The following is a 15,850-nucleotide window of genomic DNA, read 5'->3' as shown; positions in this document are numbered from 1 at the left end:
GGCCCGAGGGACAGGGGGTGCTTGGGGACAGGGTGCAGTGACACCCTGCCCTTCCTCCCGCTCCTGCTGGGGTCCTGTAACTCGCGCGCCCATGCGCATCCCTCCTCTGCCCAGATGCACCAGGAGAGCAAGTGCCGCACGAGTTCTTCAACAGAGAAAATGTCAGCTGTGCTTTCCTCACAGACATTTCTGCTGCCCTCTAACACAGTGAAGCCGCCTCTGAAACGCCATGAGGTATTTCCTCCCCTCGGATAAACTAAATCCAAGCGTCTCCTGGGGCAAAGACACAGTCTTCCAGGTAAAGCATGGGGTAGGCAGCTCTGACTTTGTCAGTCTCGCTGCGTGACCTTGAGTAGCTCACTCAGGTCCTGCCTACCACTGAACTATCTTGAATGGTTAAACTCTCCCTAATTCTTCCACCTTTTCCGTAAGAGAAGGAAAAACGCCTGCCTGCTTCGCAGAGCTGTTACCAAGTTTAAGTAATAATTTTCTGCGGCGTGAGTAGCTTAGACGGGCGCTGCTGTTGAAACACAAAGCGTGGCGCGTTAATGAAAAAGCACGCTGCATGAAGTCTGCAGGGCAGACTTTAAACACTAGGTGTTGCTGTTGCTACAAATTAAAAGCGAAGCGATCGCTCCAGCTACATCAAAAACAGAGCGTTAGAATACCGCTCTTTAGGAAATACAGTTTACTGTCCTACAAGGAATAAGACAGTATCCCCAACAGGCTTTATTCTGGATGTTGGAATGTAGTTCCCTCTTCTATCCCTGGCTGTATTTGCTGTGGTGGCATTCAAAGGCACAAATATAGTCCACAACAGGTTTAAGCCTGACGTAACACCATGCTTCTCAATTTTAGTAACTACACTACTAAGATAAGCATATCTAAAATGCAGGAAAAATCTTTGTTTTCCTTTATTTATTTTTTTTTTTTGGTGATAATGTGCATGCACTGAAGTTTTGGAATGGTGCAGAGAATGGAATTCTTTCAAGTGGGTTTCTGTATTCCATATTTTGTTAGTGTAATTCTGAAACACTCTGTGATCTTGTAGCATGTTAATACACAGAAAATCTGGCTTATTGAGGCTAGTCAAATCATTGAGAGCTGAGGTTACTTTAATGAACTAGGGATTGGGTCAAATCCTGATAGCGGTTTCAAGAATTAAAATCAGAGCACTTCTCACAGGTTAATTTTAGACAAGTAAAATCCCACAGATAATAAGTAGTTTGTACCAATATGCCGTATACTGGAAGGAAAATTTAAATCCTGATAAAGATTGTTCTTGTATTTGGATGTCTGTTACAATAATGGATTCCCCCACCGCCATTACCTGGGAGTTTTTAGAATTTTTTTTCCTCCTACATAGGAATTAAACTCCCCGTACTGCCAGTTGCTCATCATTTGACATTTACCTCTGTGCCTGTTTTCAATTTGGTCAGTTAGTGAACACTTGAACATTTACAAGCTCTGCTATGAGAAACACCTGGAAGAACATTCACTTGTGGGTCTGCCACTTTAGTGCTTGTAGGATTGTAACCTTTAAGTACTCATTCTTAGTAAATGTGGTAATATTATAAACATCAATTTTTTTCTCCTGTTGAGACAGACTAGAACTGAAATCATGCAAAATATATTTTATTTTCTTTTTATTTGAGAAATCTTGAAAATATTTGGTCTGAGTGTAGATACATTTAGACACACCCTTGCGCTTATATTGAAGACACATGGACTTCACACAGGCATAACAGCCACAGAGTTCACTGTAATCAGCACTTTTATGCCTCTAGAAAGAATGCGATGATTCTTCAACCGTGGTAGTGGTGGGGATGTATTTTGTTCAGGACCCAGCTATATGAGGTGTCATAAAACTTGTAGCAAGACTTAGGCCATTACACAAAGAACTTGCAGCGCGTAGAGGTAAAAAGGAGATGAGATTTGTAATGATGTATCTGGGGTCCTCACAGTGATGAGAGTGTATTAGGGCAGTGCCACAATACATGCCAAACTTACCCTCCACCAGAATATGGCCAGCTCCTTTAAAAAAAAACAAAACACCACTCATAAAAAAACTCTAGTAATTATACAAATGACCCCAAAATTTTAAATAATACTGAAAACACTGAGTGCTTTTCTCCCTCACCTTGCAACTCACCTGAAACATGAGCTTTTGGCCTGTTTTGAATGCTGTTCTGCACCTGCTAGTCAGTAATTGCACCCATCTGTTTCCCTTTGGCCGAAGCCTGGGATTCCCAGACTCGGCATGGGAGAGTCCCAGAGGAGCCAGGGCGTAGCTGCAAACAAGTTCCTGACCTCTGTAAAAAGTTTATGTTATTTAAAAGAAGTGGAGGAGTTTTCCTCTCGTGGTGCTCGAGTTAAGCTCAGAGCATGTGGCACAGAAAATCTATAAGCCAACTCACCTCCTCATTGCTACTGTGTTTTTGTTCCTGCAGCTGCTAAAAGAAGTTTTGTTTTGTTTTGTTTTGTTTTTTTAACTCTCTCCCAGGGGCTGCCCTTTATCTTCCACAGGAACAGTTGGTACTCTGGCTGAATCTAATTCACCTGGTTGTTTTCCATACCTCTGCTCCATAAGCAGTTCCGCTCGGGCAGGTAAGTTCAAGTGCTCTGTCACGTTGACTCTGCGGGGACTAAGCCCTTATAGGCAGAGTGACCGACCCACTAAAGTCTTGCTGCCTAGGGAAGACCTGACTGTTTTTCCCATTAAGAAAAGAGTTTTTCACTCAGTGGCAGGGGACAGGAAACATTTCTCTTTTTTTTTTCTCCAAACTGGAAAGAATGATTGTAAAACCACAAAAATGGTTAGGGGAATTCCGAATAGGAGCAGGAACAATATTAATTGGGTTAGGTAACTGAACTCACTGACCTTAGCATCAGGATGCTCTACTGAAAGCTCTTCATGGCGGTATTTGAAAACCCAAGCATCTATGCCTACGTTTTCCTGCCCTCCAAGGGAGGTTTCAATCTAGCATTATGATATGATAAAATGATTAATTGTCATGTTTTTCTTGTGCGTGTGATACTTCTGGGGTGCTCATGGTGTTCTAATTTATTTTCCACGCTACCACTGTAATCTGTTGTAAATAGATGCTTGTAGCTTCCTTGGCAAAATAGCTACACTTTTAAAGTGTAGACTTAAAAAAATTCACACTCTTTTAGGATACCCTAGAAAGCCTGAATAACTAATTTGAGGGTGAGCTATGATATGATTTTTATAGGTTGGTGAAATAAGGACTAATCTGCAAGGCTTTATACTAGAGAAGGTGATGTGGGCTCACTTGGACGTTTGAATGCTTTAGAGGTTGTTCATGAAATATCAATGGTAAAAAGAACTGGTTTGGGAAAATCTGTGAATAATAGACATGCTTTGGTGTAGGTAGTACTAATAGCTGAGCTTTACCATTTCACACGTTGGCAGAGGAGCAGTTAGAACATTGTACTGAGACTCGGGAGATTTGGGATCTATTTTCAGCTCTGTGTTGCGCCTGCTGATTGGCTTCTAATTATTCTGCGCCTCAGTTCCCCCATCTGTAAAAAAGCAAGAATGAGACCAACATCCTTTATAAACAGCTTTAAATTCTGTTCATGAAACACTTTATTAATAGCAATGATACCTTCTCACACATGCTGCTGTTAAAAAAACCCAAAACACTAAATTCACAAATGTCAGTCAAATAATGGTAATGTGCAAGTGGCTAGGGAGAAAATAAAGAAGAGGAGGACCATCATGCCTGCTCCATCACTACTGCGGAAAACAAGATGTTAACCTAGACTCACCTCTGGTGTCAGAATGGCAACGTACACAGTGAATTAGAGGTGTCGGTCTATGTTCTTGAGGTCTGTCCCAGAAATGCCCACTGAAGTGGCAGAATCAGCAGAGATCATCAACTGAACAGATGTAGAACACGAACCACTTTCTCAGCCAGGACTGAAAGTGCACCTTTAAGGGGAAGACATCTCTTCCTTCAGTTTAAACTTGGTCCAGATACTAGCCTGAATCACAGTGGGACAGATCTCCGAAATACTCAAGTCAGAGGTATTTCTGTAGAGCTGAGACCCCAGCCTGTCAGCCACTCGCCACGTGTAGATCTTTGTATCTGCCTTGAAATGAAATTATCTGTCTTGGGCATTGACGCAAGAATCTTGCCCAATGAGCATATTGCAGAATTTTGTGTTAGACAGATGCCTCAGCAGATTCTGGTTACATATTAGGGCTACAACTTACTCATTACCACAAGAGGGAAGCCAATACTAATAATATAACTTTATTTGTGTATTAACTGTGGTTATTGTGGCAAGGTTTTTATCCATTTCAAGGCTGTTGCATGTCTCCTTCTCTTTCCTTGTAGCAAACTTGTATTTGATCATATGTCAGAAACTAAAGAACATTATTCCACATTCCATTTGCTCAATGTCCTGTGAAATGAATTTCATGGATTTGCCTGTCTCATTTGAATGGCAAATACATAAACCTGAAGCAGAAGGTAGGGACGAAACTAAGCTGGTTGCTTTCTTAGCAAATTTAAACAGTCCACATGCAACTAAGGGGAAGTTTGGTGGGCATGGCGCTTGAAAAAATAAAGGTGGTGTTTTCCCTCATTTGGATAAGCATAAGAAATTAAAGACTATTCTAGGAGTCATAGATGTAGCTATTTCTAGTAGCTCTTACCCCATAGTAATCACAAATTAATTCAGCAAGCCTTCTGACTCTCGTTAGGCTATTTTGCAATGTATGTGATCAGCTTCTTCATGGATTCATTTGTTATGGCAAACCTGATCTCATATACTCGGCTACAAACCAGAGTAACTCTGCTGATTTCAGGAACTTCACTGAATCGCTTATCTTGTGGTATGGTATCTGTGAAAGTCACCCTTGTTCAGATCACATGTTGAAGGCTTAAATACGATAGGTCAAGATTTGTAGCTATATTTAATTTTGCAGCCAGATGTTACAATATGCACGCAGCCTTTTGAAAAAGGTCTTCGTAAAGTGGTGAAAGCAGTGCTTTTGCAAACAGGGATTTTTAAAATAGTCCGGGTGTGACACAGAAACTGAATGGGGATTCATCAACCAAATTGCTTTGGTTGATGTTTTCCTGGTCTGTCTTCTAGGTTGCTGCAAGATATAAATATATGAGAGTCACTGTTTAGAATGTTTCTGTAGAGCATTGCTGACATGATAGTGGTTAGAGATCATAATTCTTGGTGTTTGGAAGGAACAGCAGAAATGTGAAGCCAGAAGCAATGCTGAAAAACACATATGTTGAGGCTTCCTATGAAGACTCCTGGGGTGTTCCCTGCAAGTGCAGGGGAGGGAATCAGGGCAAGGTTGTGAAAGTCACAGACGTAGATTGCAGTCCCCAAAGGACATTTGCATAACTAGCTTCTTTGTTAAATTTTTTTAAAAATACTTTAGGAGCACTTTGGGTATGTTGTTCTCCACACTGCCTCATTACAGCAGTCATACCTTAAAATGCTTTCCTAAAAATGCTGCTGGTCTCAGAGAAATTGTCAAGCTTAAGAGGGGAGACATAGCTGGAAATACTATTGTCGCCTAAGTGGGCAGACACCTTTCACAAACCCCCACGGTACATCGTTGTTCAGGTATTTCCACACTATTTTTCTTTTTTCTTTCCCTCCAATACTGTTTTAGGCGCCAGTCCTGTGTGTATATATGCATGTGTTTAACTCTTAAGTACATGAGCAGTCACACTGTCTCCAGTGAGAATATTCACATGACTAAAATCATGCACTTGCATAGGGATTTCCTGAATGAAGGGCATAAAAGGAAATGGCCAGGTTAAAAATAATGGGTTGGTTTTCTCCCTGATGTAATGCCTTTGACACTAGTGGAATTATACAGGGCTGAAATGGATCCAATATGTCCCAAAAAAAGGAACTATCCCCAGCTCACTCACCTGCTGGTTTCTATATCTATGTTCATGGTGTAATCAAAGTCAATCCTCCTTTCCCCACGCTTGGGTGGCTGAGGCTGGGGGAAATTCGGATCGCTTTGCATCAGCAGGAGCTGCACTCCTTCAGAACAGTATCTCCCCAGGTCCCAGCTGTGTTTGCCCTACAGAGCTGCCCATGGAGCTTCACCAGAGCCTGCATTCCCCGTGTCCCCATTGGCCGGTCACTGCCACAGGGGGTGGCTGGGGTGGCCTAACAACAGAGCAGGTCTTGTCTGTCCTGCTGCGTACCCGCTCCCATCTGATGCTGAGCCATTCTGTGGCCTTAACAGGAGCTGCTGGTCTTGGGGTGAGAGCCCCTCTTGTCTCAGTTGGTGTCTAGGTTGCTTCTCTTTGTCTCCTGCACCAGCACTGCTTTGTTCTGTGTGGGCATTAAACGCTCCAGATGAATGCTCACACTTGAAAACAGCTGGTATGTAAACATTAGGAAAAAAAAAAAAAAAAGAAAAAAAAGGTTGTTAGGCTTAGAAGAAACCCCTCTTAAAAACATTTCTCCCTCCTTCCTGTGGCTGTCCTGCCCTGTGCCCACACGCTGTTTGGGAGTCCCCAGCCCGTGCCACCGTGAAGCTCTGACCTGGGAACTGTGTGAGGCTGGACTCATGCCCGCAGCCGGACTTCTGTGCAGCCCATCTATGGTTTCCTCCAGATCACCAGGAGCTGTGTGCCATACCTGCCTGCTCACCCGAATACTCACTAACAGGGGATAGACCTTTGGATGTCAAATGTTAGGGAGTCAGGAGAGAGAGGAAAAATACCCACCCCAAAACACAACGCTGAATAAACAACCTCTACCATCCAGGGCTCATGACTGCTTTTGACAAGATCTATCTTTAGTTATAATAGTGAGTCACATCATTGTGATCTGACTTTACGGTTAGTTTGAGGTATGAGCCAGGCCATGGGATTGAGAGCGAGCGCGAGAGCATCATGGGATGTAGCTGTAAAATTCCACTACTCGCTACTCTCTAAATCAGGTTTGAAGAGCATTAAGAAACAGGAAGCGTGGGGGGTGGGGGGGAGGTATTTTTTTCAGCAGAAAATTATTGCGGCGCCCGGTGCATCGTGAAGTAGTTCATCAGTGCGGGGAGAATAATAGGGGAGACGTATCAGCGATCGGAGATGACCGTAATAGTCTTGAGCAAAGCACACCTCTCTCCGCATAGCTCTGTGTGCAAAGTGTCACGTCTAACCCACCCCACCAGCCACTACAAGCTAATGCAGGATTTTCTTGGATGGTGCTGCGTTGCTTAGCAACATTGCTAGGCAGCATGCTATACATCACGCACGGCGCCGGCTACTACGGTGTAGCAGGGCTGCTTCCAGTTATTTTTCTCTCCTATAAAATATTAATTTTCTGCTCGCCAGCAGACGTGGCACCAGGAGGTTGAGGGACACTGCCTCCCAGGTGGACATGTGCAGCTCCTGTTGACTGTAATGGGAATCACGAGTAGCCCCAGGCTGAGCTAAGCTCCTGGTATGTAAAATGTGGGCATGATTCCTGAGATATAAACACTTGCCATGCATGAGATGGAATACAGGTTGGCTTCAACGTAAATAAATAACGAGGCAGTGAAGGTGATGTGACAGACAGGATAGTATGTGTAACATATACCCCCCTACACTTTTTTTCTTTGACTGACATAAGCAAAACCTGTTTGTGAGGACTGCGTGTTTGTGTACACAGAGAGGGATGTTTACTTGACATTGTGGGATACTTTTGAGGCTCCTCCACACCATGGCATTGTTGGATGGGAGCTCATATCACAAACACCAGTGGTGGTTTTTTAGACTGCTGTGTGTGATTTCAGTGGAGTCGGCCTGACAAGCCCCCTCCCTGAAATCATCACCTAACCAGCTGTTGCATGCACACACACATAAAAAGAGAAAACCAATCCTATTCTATAAGAACCTGAGGTGGCATTACAGAATACAAACAACGGAGATCCTGGTCCCCAGAGCTACAGCGAAGGTGGTTTCTGTAGCTCGCTTCAGGTGTGTGGACCCCAAAGTAGGAGCTGTCTTGTCTGAGGGCAAAAGAGGCCTCTGCAAAAGGTCTACACAGGACAGGGTTTGGACAGTTCTGAAATCTCCAGACCTAAAATGTTCATTTTTTGGACATATCATTACTGATACTGTTAGCAGGTTGCAAGAAGGGAGGGATGCAAAGGAGCTGATAAAAGGCAGCAGGCAGTTTCTGGCATCTGAACACTGTTTTTCTTCTGCACATCAGCGGACAGACTCATTGTTTGAGCCAAGCAAAGAGGGAAGCAAGAGGGGAAAACCACACTGTCAAAATACACAACGGTTTGCGAGATGAACAGCTGCATTACCCTTCATTTACACTTGCAGATATGGGCAGCACTGATGGAGTCAGCAAAACTGTGTTCTGTCCGACAATTATTTTTCAGGAGAGCAGGAATTTAGTTTTGGCTTAACCCGTCCTATTGTAGGCACATCTTACTGCATCTCGGGGTGTATGGTGGAAGCAGGTAAATCAGACTTTTCTACAGTAGAGTGGTATGTCTTCACACTACAGATCCCGGAGGAGTACAGGAACTGCAGTTTGATACAGAAACCGTTCTTGTGGTGTTCAGTGGCATTTGTCCAACAGCAGAACAAAGACAGCGACAGAACTTCCATTTCACGTTTTTTCACCAAATAGCGGCAGACTGAAGCAAATTCAGTGCCCAAGGCTCAGCTCCTCTGTCAGGCTCCTCAGCCTTCGTACATAAGGCCAGTTTAATCCTAGGAGAAGATGTTCAGAATTTGCACTGAGAAGTGTATGTACCTAACACTTTGGAGTGAAAACTACTGCTACAGACAAGTAAAATATCATTCCTCTTGTACCTGTGCTTCAGGCACAAGTGTCATCTACAAGCCTGTCCTGGTTTTGCAGCCATTTTTGTTGGGTGAGGTATAAAGGAATATTTATAACCTGAAGGACTTTAATTGGAATGATTGCCCAGTTTTATTGCTAGATTTTTAGCAGGATATTTCTTCCATAAAACACTTCAGCAAATATTGACAGCAGTCGCAGTAAAATTTAAGGTGTATGAAAAATTTTCAGAATCTCACCATACATTTGCAAATCTTTCTGTCACTTCACAAAGCCTCTCGGCGCTGATCACTTGACCACGGATGGAGCAGCTGTACTTTTGGTGAAGGCCTGAAACTGTGCACATTCACTGATGTCTCAAGGAATGCCTTCCCCTTGTTATTCAAGCAGAGGCGTGAATTTCTGCAGAAGGATGCCCCTCAGTGGTAGAGGAATGCTAGACCCAGCACATGTTTTGGACAGCCAGGGCGCCATGCCCGGTTCCTGCCAACACGAGGACTTCAGCAGCAGAAGGATAACTTTGCTATGAGCATAAATGTCATTTATACTTGCTGCAAGACCTCTGTGGAGTCTTAATACAAATGATGATCTGTCTCAGCCCTTCCTGAGGGCTGAGAGTCATCACAGCAAAATTTAAAAGATAAATTACACCTTACCGTAAAATGGTGCCAAATACAGCACATGCAAGCATCTAAGTCTGTGCAGAAATCAGAATAGTGTTATGTTGGGCAGGAGTAAAAAAAGAAACAAGCTAATCTCTAATGAGATTGGAAAATAGCCGAAGGACTTTCTCGCTGTGAGTTTCATGGTAAATACCACTCAGTTTTCAGTATCGTTAATGTCTCATTATTAAGACTACTATCAAGCAGTAGCCCCACCTACTTTTGTCTGTGTTTTATGGGCACGCCTCAACATTTTACAAGTTGGAGGTTGTGCTAAGAGCTGGAAATATTGTATCATCATTTCATTACCACCTGGCTTGAAGAGAGGATCCATGAATCCGATTCTGTAGGCATCTGCTGTGAGAAAGTAAGGGAGGAGGCCTCTACAAACTCCACTATAGTTACTGGGAAACAGCAATTATTTTTTAAACAAGAGGCAACATTTCTCTCCTACTTCCTTAAACTGATCATTACAGCTTCATTTTTTCCCTTTCTTCTGTTTATTTGCAAGAAATAAGGTTGGTTGGTGGTTTCATGCTACAAGAGATGTCAGTCGTCTTGCTCTCCAAATGACTCAGGGTCAAGGTAATCTGAAAAACATCTCTAACAGAACAAACTTTTCACAGATAAACCCACAAGAACTGGTCTCCTCTGAAAACTATTTGAATGTTTCCCTTTCCTTTATATCTATCTAGTATGTGTGGATAAGGGACAACATGTGGTTATGTTCAGAAGCAGAAGAGCTCTTCTATAAAGACATGGACAAATATGTGGTACGTCAGAGAGGTTACATGTCACCTATTTTACCTGGAAGACCTCTTGAGATGAATACAGCTGGGGAAAAAAGTGAAACCCAGCACTTAATAAAAACTAAGTGCAATCAGATAGGATGTGTATGTGTTTGTGGGGTATCAGTCTCCCTGACTCTCTCTGATACTTTAAAAATCAGTATTAAAGTTATAAGCTAAACCCCTAGGAATGGATAAATGAAAGAAGACTAGCCTGATCAGTTGCCCACCTCTGCATGTGTGTTTTAGGACAAGCTTTTAATTAAACAGTCTCCTGCTATTTGTTCATAGAATACCCACCTCATTGACTGGAAGTGTAGTGTTTTCAGACCCGTCTCTGTCTGGGTGAAAGCGTGATGGAAATGCCTTCAGGAAACCTCCCAGTGACGGACTGGAAGTGTACATATAGAGTATAATGCAGAAGTTACAAGCTAACTAGTGAAGACGAAAAGGAAAAAGTCAACTTATTCTTTAGCTCTGTGCTGTCAGTCCTGAGCACTGAATGGGGTAGGTGTTTTTAAATAAAAGGATATCTGATCTTGTAATAAAAGGATATAATAATTCAAATGCACTAAAGGCTAGCTAAACCTATTTGGACCATCATGACCATCTTATCAGACTGCTTACAAAATTCAGGCCGTTGATCCTCAAACTACAGTTCCTCCCTTCACCCTCTGACTACTGCTTGAGCTATAATATATGTGACTTTGCTGTGATCATATTCTTTTGATGCTTATTTTAAATGTGTTACTTGCATTTTGCCTTGCACTTTTGATTTGATGTTGCAGAGTAGCCAGCCCAGGTTTGCTTACAAAGACATGCATGAAGGCTTTGCATGCAAAGTTATATTTTATATATTGCTAGAAGCAGTCTCACATTTATGATGTCTTTTTTTTTCATATTTAATTTTGTTTATATTTACTTTAAATTTTATTTAAACATTTATTTATGTTTATATTTCAAATTGCAGTGAACTGAAAAATAAACAAAATATTATGGGTTCTTTTATTTGTTTTTAAATTTTTTTTTGTTTGACGAAACACTCCTCCTCAGCAGAGAAGAAAAAGAAATCAGGAGTTTTGTAGATGTAGGCATTTCAAGACATTTTTCCTTTTTTAAATGAGGGGAAAATTAAAATAAAAATAGTATAACTCCTTCCTTTATTCAGTCGTTTTTAATACCAGAGTCCTAAAAACTGGTTTGGAAGATGAACATGCATTACAGAAATATCTAAGCATGCATTTTTTTGCCCTGGTCCTGGATCAGTGACAGTAACACCCTCCTGGATATTTTTCCAGTACATGGGAGGCTGATGATTGCTGGTTTATAGATGTTGGGGCCATTTTGTTTGCTCCTTAAAATCATGTTAATGTGGCTGCCATCTCACAGCATAAGACCATGCTGTTGCTATGAACTAAGAATTCACTGAAAAACTCAGTTATTGAAAAACAGTTACAGAAATCTTTCTGATTCATGAACATAGCTGTACTGATTAGGGGTAATAGCAGCACTACCATAGCCAGCTTGGTCTGTCAATAAATCTGTTGTTTCAGTCTGAGTGAGTAATGTGATCTAGCTTTTGATATTACGCTGTTATTCCGTGTAGTAACATTTGTGCTCAGGTGTAACGTGAACCCATCGTTGACAGCACCTCAATGAAAGTGATGCCAATCTATGCTTTAGTCAGCATGTCATTGTGCTCCTTACTCCAGCAAATTGTACATCCTTGTAATATATGTTGTGTAGTCAATGCTTTTTTTTTTTTTTTTGCCTTTTAGTTTGGAAAAAGAGAGAGTTTGATTCTGATCTCACAGGGCACATGGGGCTGAGATGGCCCATGAAGATCACAGGTAATTTAGGAAGAACCATGGGAGCTATATTGCTCTAAAATTGGAGAAGGGCTTGAAGAATTAACCCATGGTTTAATTTACACAGCAGTCATTCTCTTGCCACTCTGTTCACTTTGTTGGTGTTAGGAGGACAGAAGGAGGACAGACAGGAGGACAATAGTTTCCAACTCCTTGCCCAGGGTCCCTGTTGCATAGAGTCTAAAATTTGTTGCTGGCTTCTTGTCACACTGACTTCCCCTTGATGACCTTTGTGGTCCTATTTCCAGCCCTGACAGTCTACTAAAATTCATGTTAAATTCTACCTGCAGGTCGGAGGGACTCCTGTTGGTCTTCAAGATTCAAGAGGTATTCGTTGCTTCTGACTGTCACATAGCCATTCTGTCCTTCCTCACAGGTGTTTTCATCTTCTCCTGTAACTTCAGTTTGTATCTGATGAACAGTGACCTCTTCAGAGGAATCTCATTTAATTTGTCTTTAAAATGTCTTTCAAACCACTGCGATGATATAAACAAAAAATAAAAATTAGTATTTATGAGTTGCATATTGTAATCCACTAAACAGTTCTGAAGAGCAAGTCACAGGAAACAGGGTTGGGAAAATCTATTTGCTCATCAGCCCCTGTCAGTACTTAGCTGCTTCTCCACAGGATATTGTCAAGTGCTTTTTTCCAGCTGATGTTTAACTGGCCTGTTCTGACTGGCCAGATTAACCATTCCCATGTGGGTTCCCGTTGAGGGGTTGTCTATTGCAATAAATGCTGTGAATACCCTTGAGCTCAGCTAGCCTTCTCTGGGCTTTGCTGCCTTGTTGGAAGGTGCCAGCAAAGGAAAATCAATACAGAACATGTAAAATTGCTGGCCAGAGGTTTGGAATAACATCTGATGCAAAGAAGGAAGATAAAGACCCATTTCTGGAAGAAATTTTTCCAGTATTTAAATTTAAATGGGGTTAATTTGGGAACAGAAAGTTCTAGAATGGCCATATCTGTTTCCAGGAAAAAAAAAAAAAAGGATAGAAAAAAAGCATCTATTTCTCAATCAGCTAAAATGTCCCTGGCCATATGTATTGGCATTCTGACACCTCTTTCCACACAAAACTAACCCTGGATTTAAGAACGCAAGTAATTCTTTGCTTAAAGTTAAGTCTAGAAATAAATCTTTTCAGGATCCAAATCTTGTTAAATATTTTGTGGTGCTGGTGTTTGACCGACTGGACAGAAGAAAGCCTGTAAATTTCAGATTTGTAGTTATAATTAACTATTATGAGGGAGAAAATATTCCTTGAGTTTCCTTCTTCTTTTTCTTTCATTGCTCAAAGACTTTGTATGGACAAATTCTACAGCTGCAGAATTGTAGAAAATATTGGAACAGAGATGATGGTTAACAACTGGAATAGTTCAAGTGCTAATTAGATGTGATATAGAGAAAAAGGACTAGATGGCTGGTAACATAATGGTCTAAACAAGGAAATATAGGTCGGATTTTTTAAGATTTAAACGGGACTTTAGGATAATCTGTTTATTTTCAACAGAAACATAACAGTTAAACTCTGCCACTGTTTCTGCGTGCACAACATCTCATCCAAAAGCAGGACTGTCACACATCCAGATATACCTTCTTCTATCCAGAAGCTTTGTGTTGTCACAAAAGGAAGAAGGTAAGCATCTGCCTTGAACTTCCAGCTTTCAGGCAGATGTCCCACGTGCTCTTAGTTGGCAGGGTTGATCTGTGTGCCCACATGTAGTCCAGAGCTGTTCCAGGACTGCATGATCTTGTGGTGAGATTTCCAAGATGGAAGAATGGGAGCCTGAGGTGGATGTGCAAGTAATAAAAAAAGCTGTATGGGTCTTCTCACGAGCCTGAGTGACAAATAGGTGAAAAAATCACCACTGAATTGCCGTATAGCAGCAACCCTCAACCTGCAGTTTGCGAGCTTCTTGTTGGTCTGTGACTGTTCCTATGCAGTCACTGAAAGGTGTTTAAAGAAAGTGAGCCCACTGGCATGGGAATGGAATCACTACAGAGGCATCTGCAGCTCCACTGGAAATTCTCTAGGGGTGCAAACTGGAAAACCTTGAACATATAGGTTAGGTAGAATTGGGTGCAAAATGCTGGAGTGAACCAAGGTGGCAGACTTCACAGTGCCTGTTTGTAGAATTGGATTTTTGGCACAATTTGATGTTTGATGCGGTTTTCTGTTTACTGTGAAGAGAGATACGTATATATGTATGCATGCCATTGATACTTCACATACCTACACATATATACTTTGAAGTATGTATAGGCACACATATATATGTATATAAATACACATACCTATACTTCTGTATGTTTGTTTATTTATTTACATATCCATATCTCAAAACGCACCTGTTGCTTTCCTGCCCATGTACTCTTTGTGTGAAACACGGAGAGAACAGTGAGAAATGGTTCAAGAGGTTCACATTGTTGCAGGTCACTACTTGTCTGGCTCAGTAAACCCCAGCTGAAGTGGCCTCCCCTCAAAACCCGCCCCCCATCTTTCTTACTTACTTATTGCTTTATTCTCTGCACTTTCAGACTGCAATAGCAATAGCAGCCTCCGTGTAGGGAGTAATGGATAACTAGGGTTAATGGGTTTCCACTGTTTCTTAGTTCATCAGCTCCTCCCAGCTGGTCCCTAATCCCCGCAAATGCCCTGCACCTCAACTGTTCCCTTGTTTCCTGGAAGACGATGCAACAGACCTTTCGTGTTTCAAAATGGATAAGCCACTTTGAATCACACTGAAATCAACTATCCAATTTTAGCCTAGTCAACCTTTAATCATGACACGAGTGCTTCGCTTTCTTTCATTCCCTCCCCCTATTGTATATGGTAACGTGTCTTTCATAAGTGCCAAGAGAAACAGGGTAATCACTTTTAGTTCCTCCTCCAAGGTCAGGAAATCACAGCTGACTCAAGTGTATCTGGTTCTTGTCCTCTCTGAAAGCAGCTATGAGTGTGTGAGAACGTAACTTTAAATTATTCAGATTATTACTTGCCTGAGGCAGTTCTTCTTATATCAAGGCTTGCTTTTGTAAGTCTCAAAGCACTTGTTGGGGTATGTTTTACAGAAGATGAGAACTAAGATAAAGGTCTCGTCCAAAGTCCGCAGTAGAGCTGGGAGCTTGATCTCAAGAATGGACTGCGATGTCCCAGTCATTGCTCACTCTGCCTCACAGTAGGTGGGATGGCAGAGAAGCAGAAAAGGGTTTCCAGGGAGTGTATGCTGGTGTATGCTCCAGAGGAGTTGTGACTAGCTTTTCCACATGCACTATTGAATGAGTACCAACATGTAGCTTTACAGGTAGGGTTTTACTACTCTCTGACATTCCTGCCAGCGTAAAAATAAGATCATTTCACTGCAACCAACTGTAAAATTGGTGAGAGGCAGCACAATCCAGCCCACAGTGCCTTTCAAATGAAAATAAGGGAATGTTTTGTTGAGAAGCACCAAAGAGAAAAGTGGCGTTCATATCATCAAACTACAAAAATGAAGGAGAAAACAATTGGTTGGTTTAATTAGCATTCATGTTCCTATTATTCATGCTGGCTGTTCCAAGCAAACGGCAGGTCTTTACTCTGCCTTCACTGGGAGCAGGAAAGAAGCCAGTTTCACTCTCTGCTTTTTTGTTAGTATTTTTATTATGTTAGTAGTACATTGATCAGAGTTTGTTGGCAAGTGTGTAGCACAGATCATAGGCATTCC

The 15,850-nt window shown here is 41.8% G+C and overlaps 1 protein-coding gene across 1 annotated transcript in view; it reads right to left on the bottom strand.

Moving 5' to 3' along the window:
• Positions 1-5,959, bottom strand: part of ATP5O (ATP synthase, H+ transporting, mitochondrial F1 complex, O subunit) — a 9,951-nt gene extending 3,992 nt beyond the window's left edge. Inside the window, exons 1-2 of the mRNA XM_009894914.1 lie at positions 5,934-5,959; positions 3,456-3,489 (exon numbers count right to left, since the gene is read on the bottom strand). Coding sequence (XP_009893216.1) covers positions 3,456-3,489; positions 5,934-5,959 — 60 coding nt within the window. The remainder of the gene's footprint in view (positions 1-3,455; positions 3,490-5,933) is intronic.
• Between the last annotated feature and the right edge of the window lie 9,891 nt (positions 5,960-15,850).

The sequence above is a fragment of the Charadrius vociferus genome, unplaced genomic scaffold (genome assembly GCF_000708025.1).
Source record: "Charadrius vociferus isolate BGI_N301 unplaced genomic scaffold, ASM70802v2 scaffold201, whole genome shotgun sequence".
Classification (NCBI taxonomy): domain Eukaryota; kingdom Metazoa; phylum Chordata; class Aves; order Charadriiformes; family Charadriidae; genus Charadrius; species Charadrius vociferus.
This window is presented reverse-complemented; position numbering and strand designations above follow the sequence as displayed.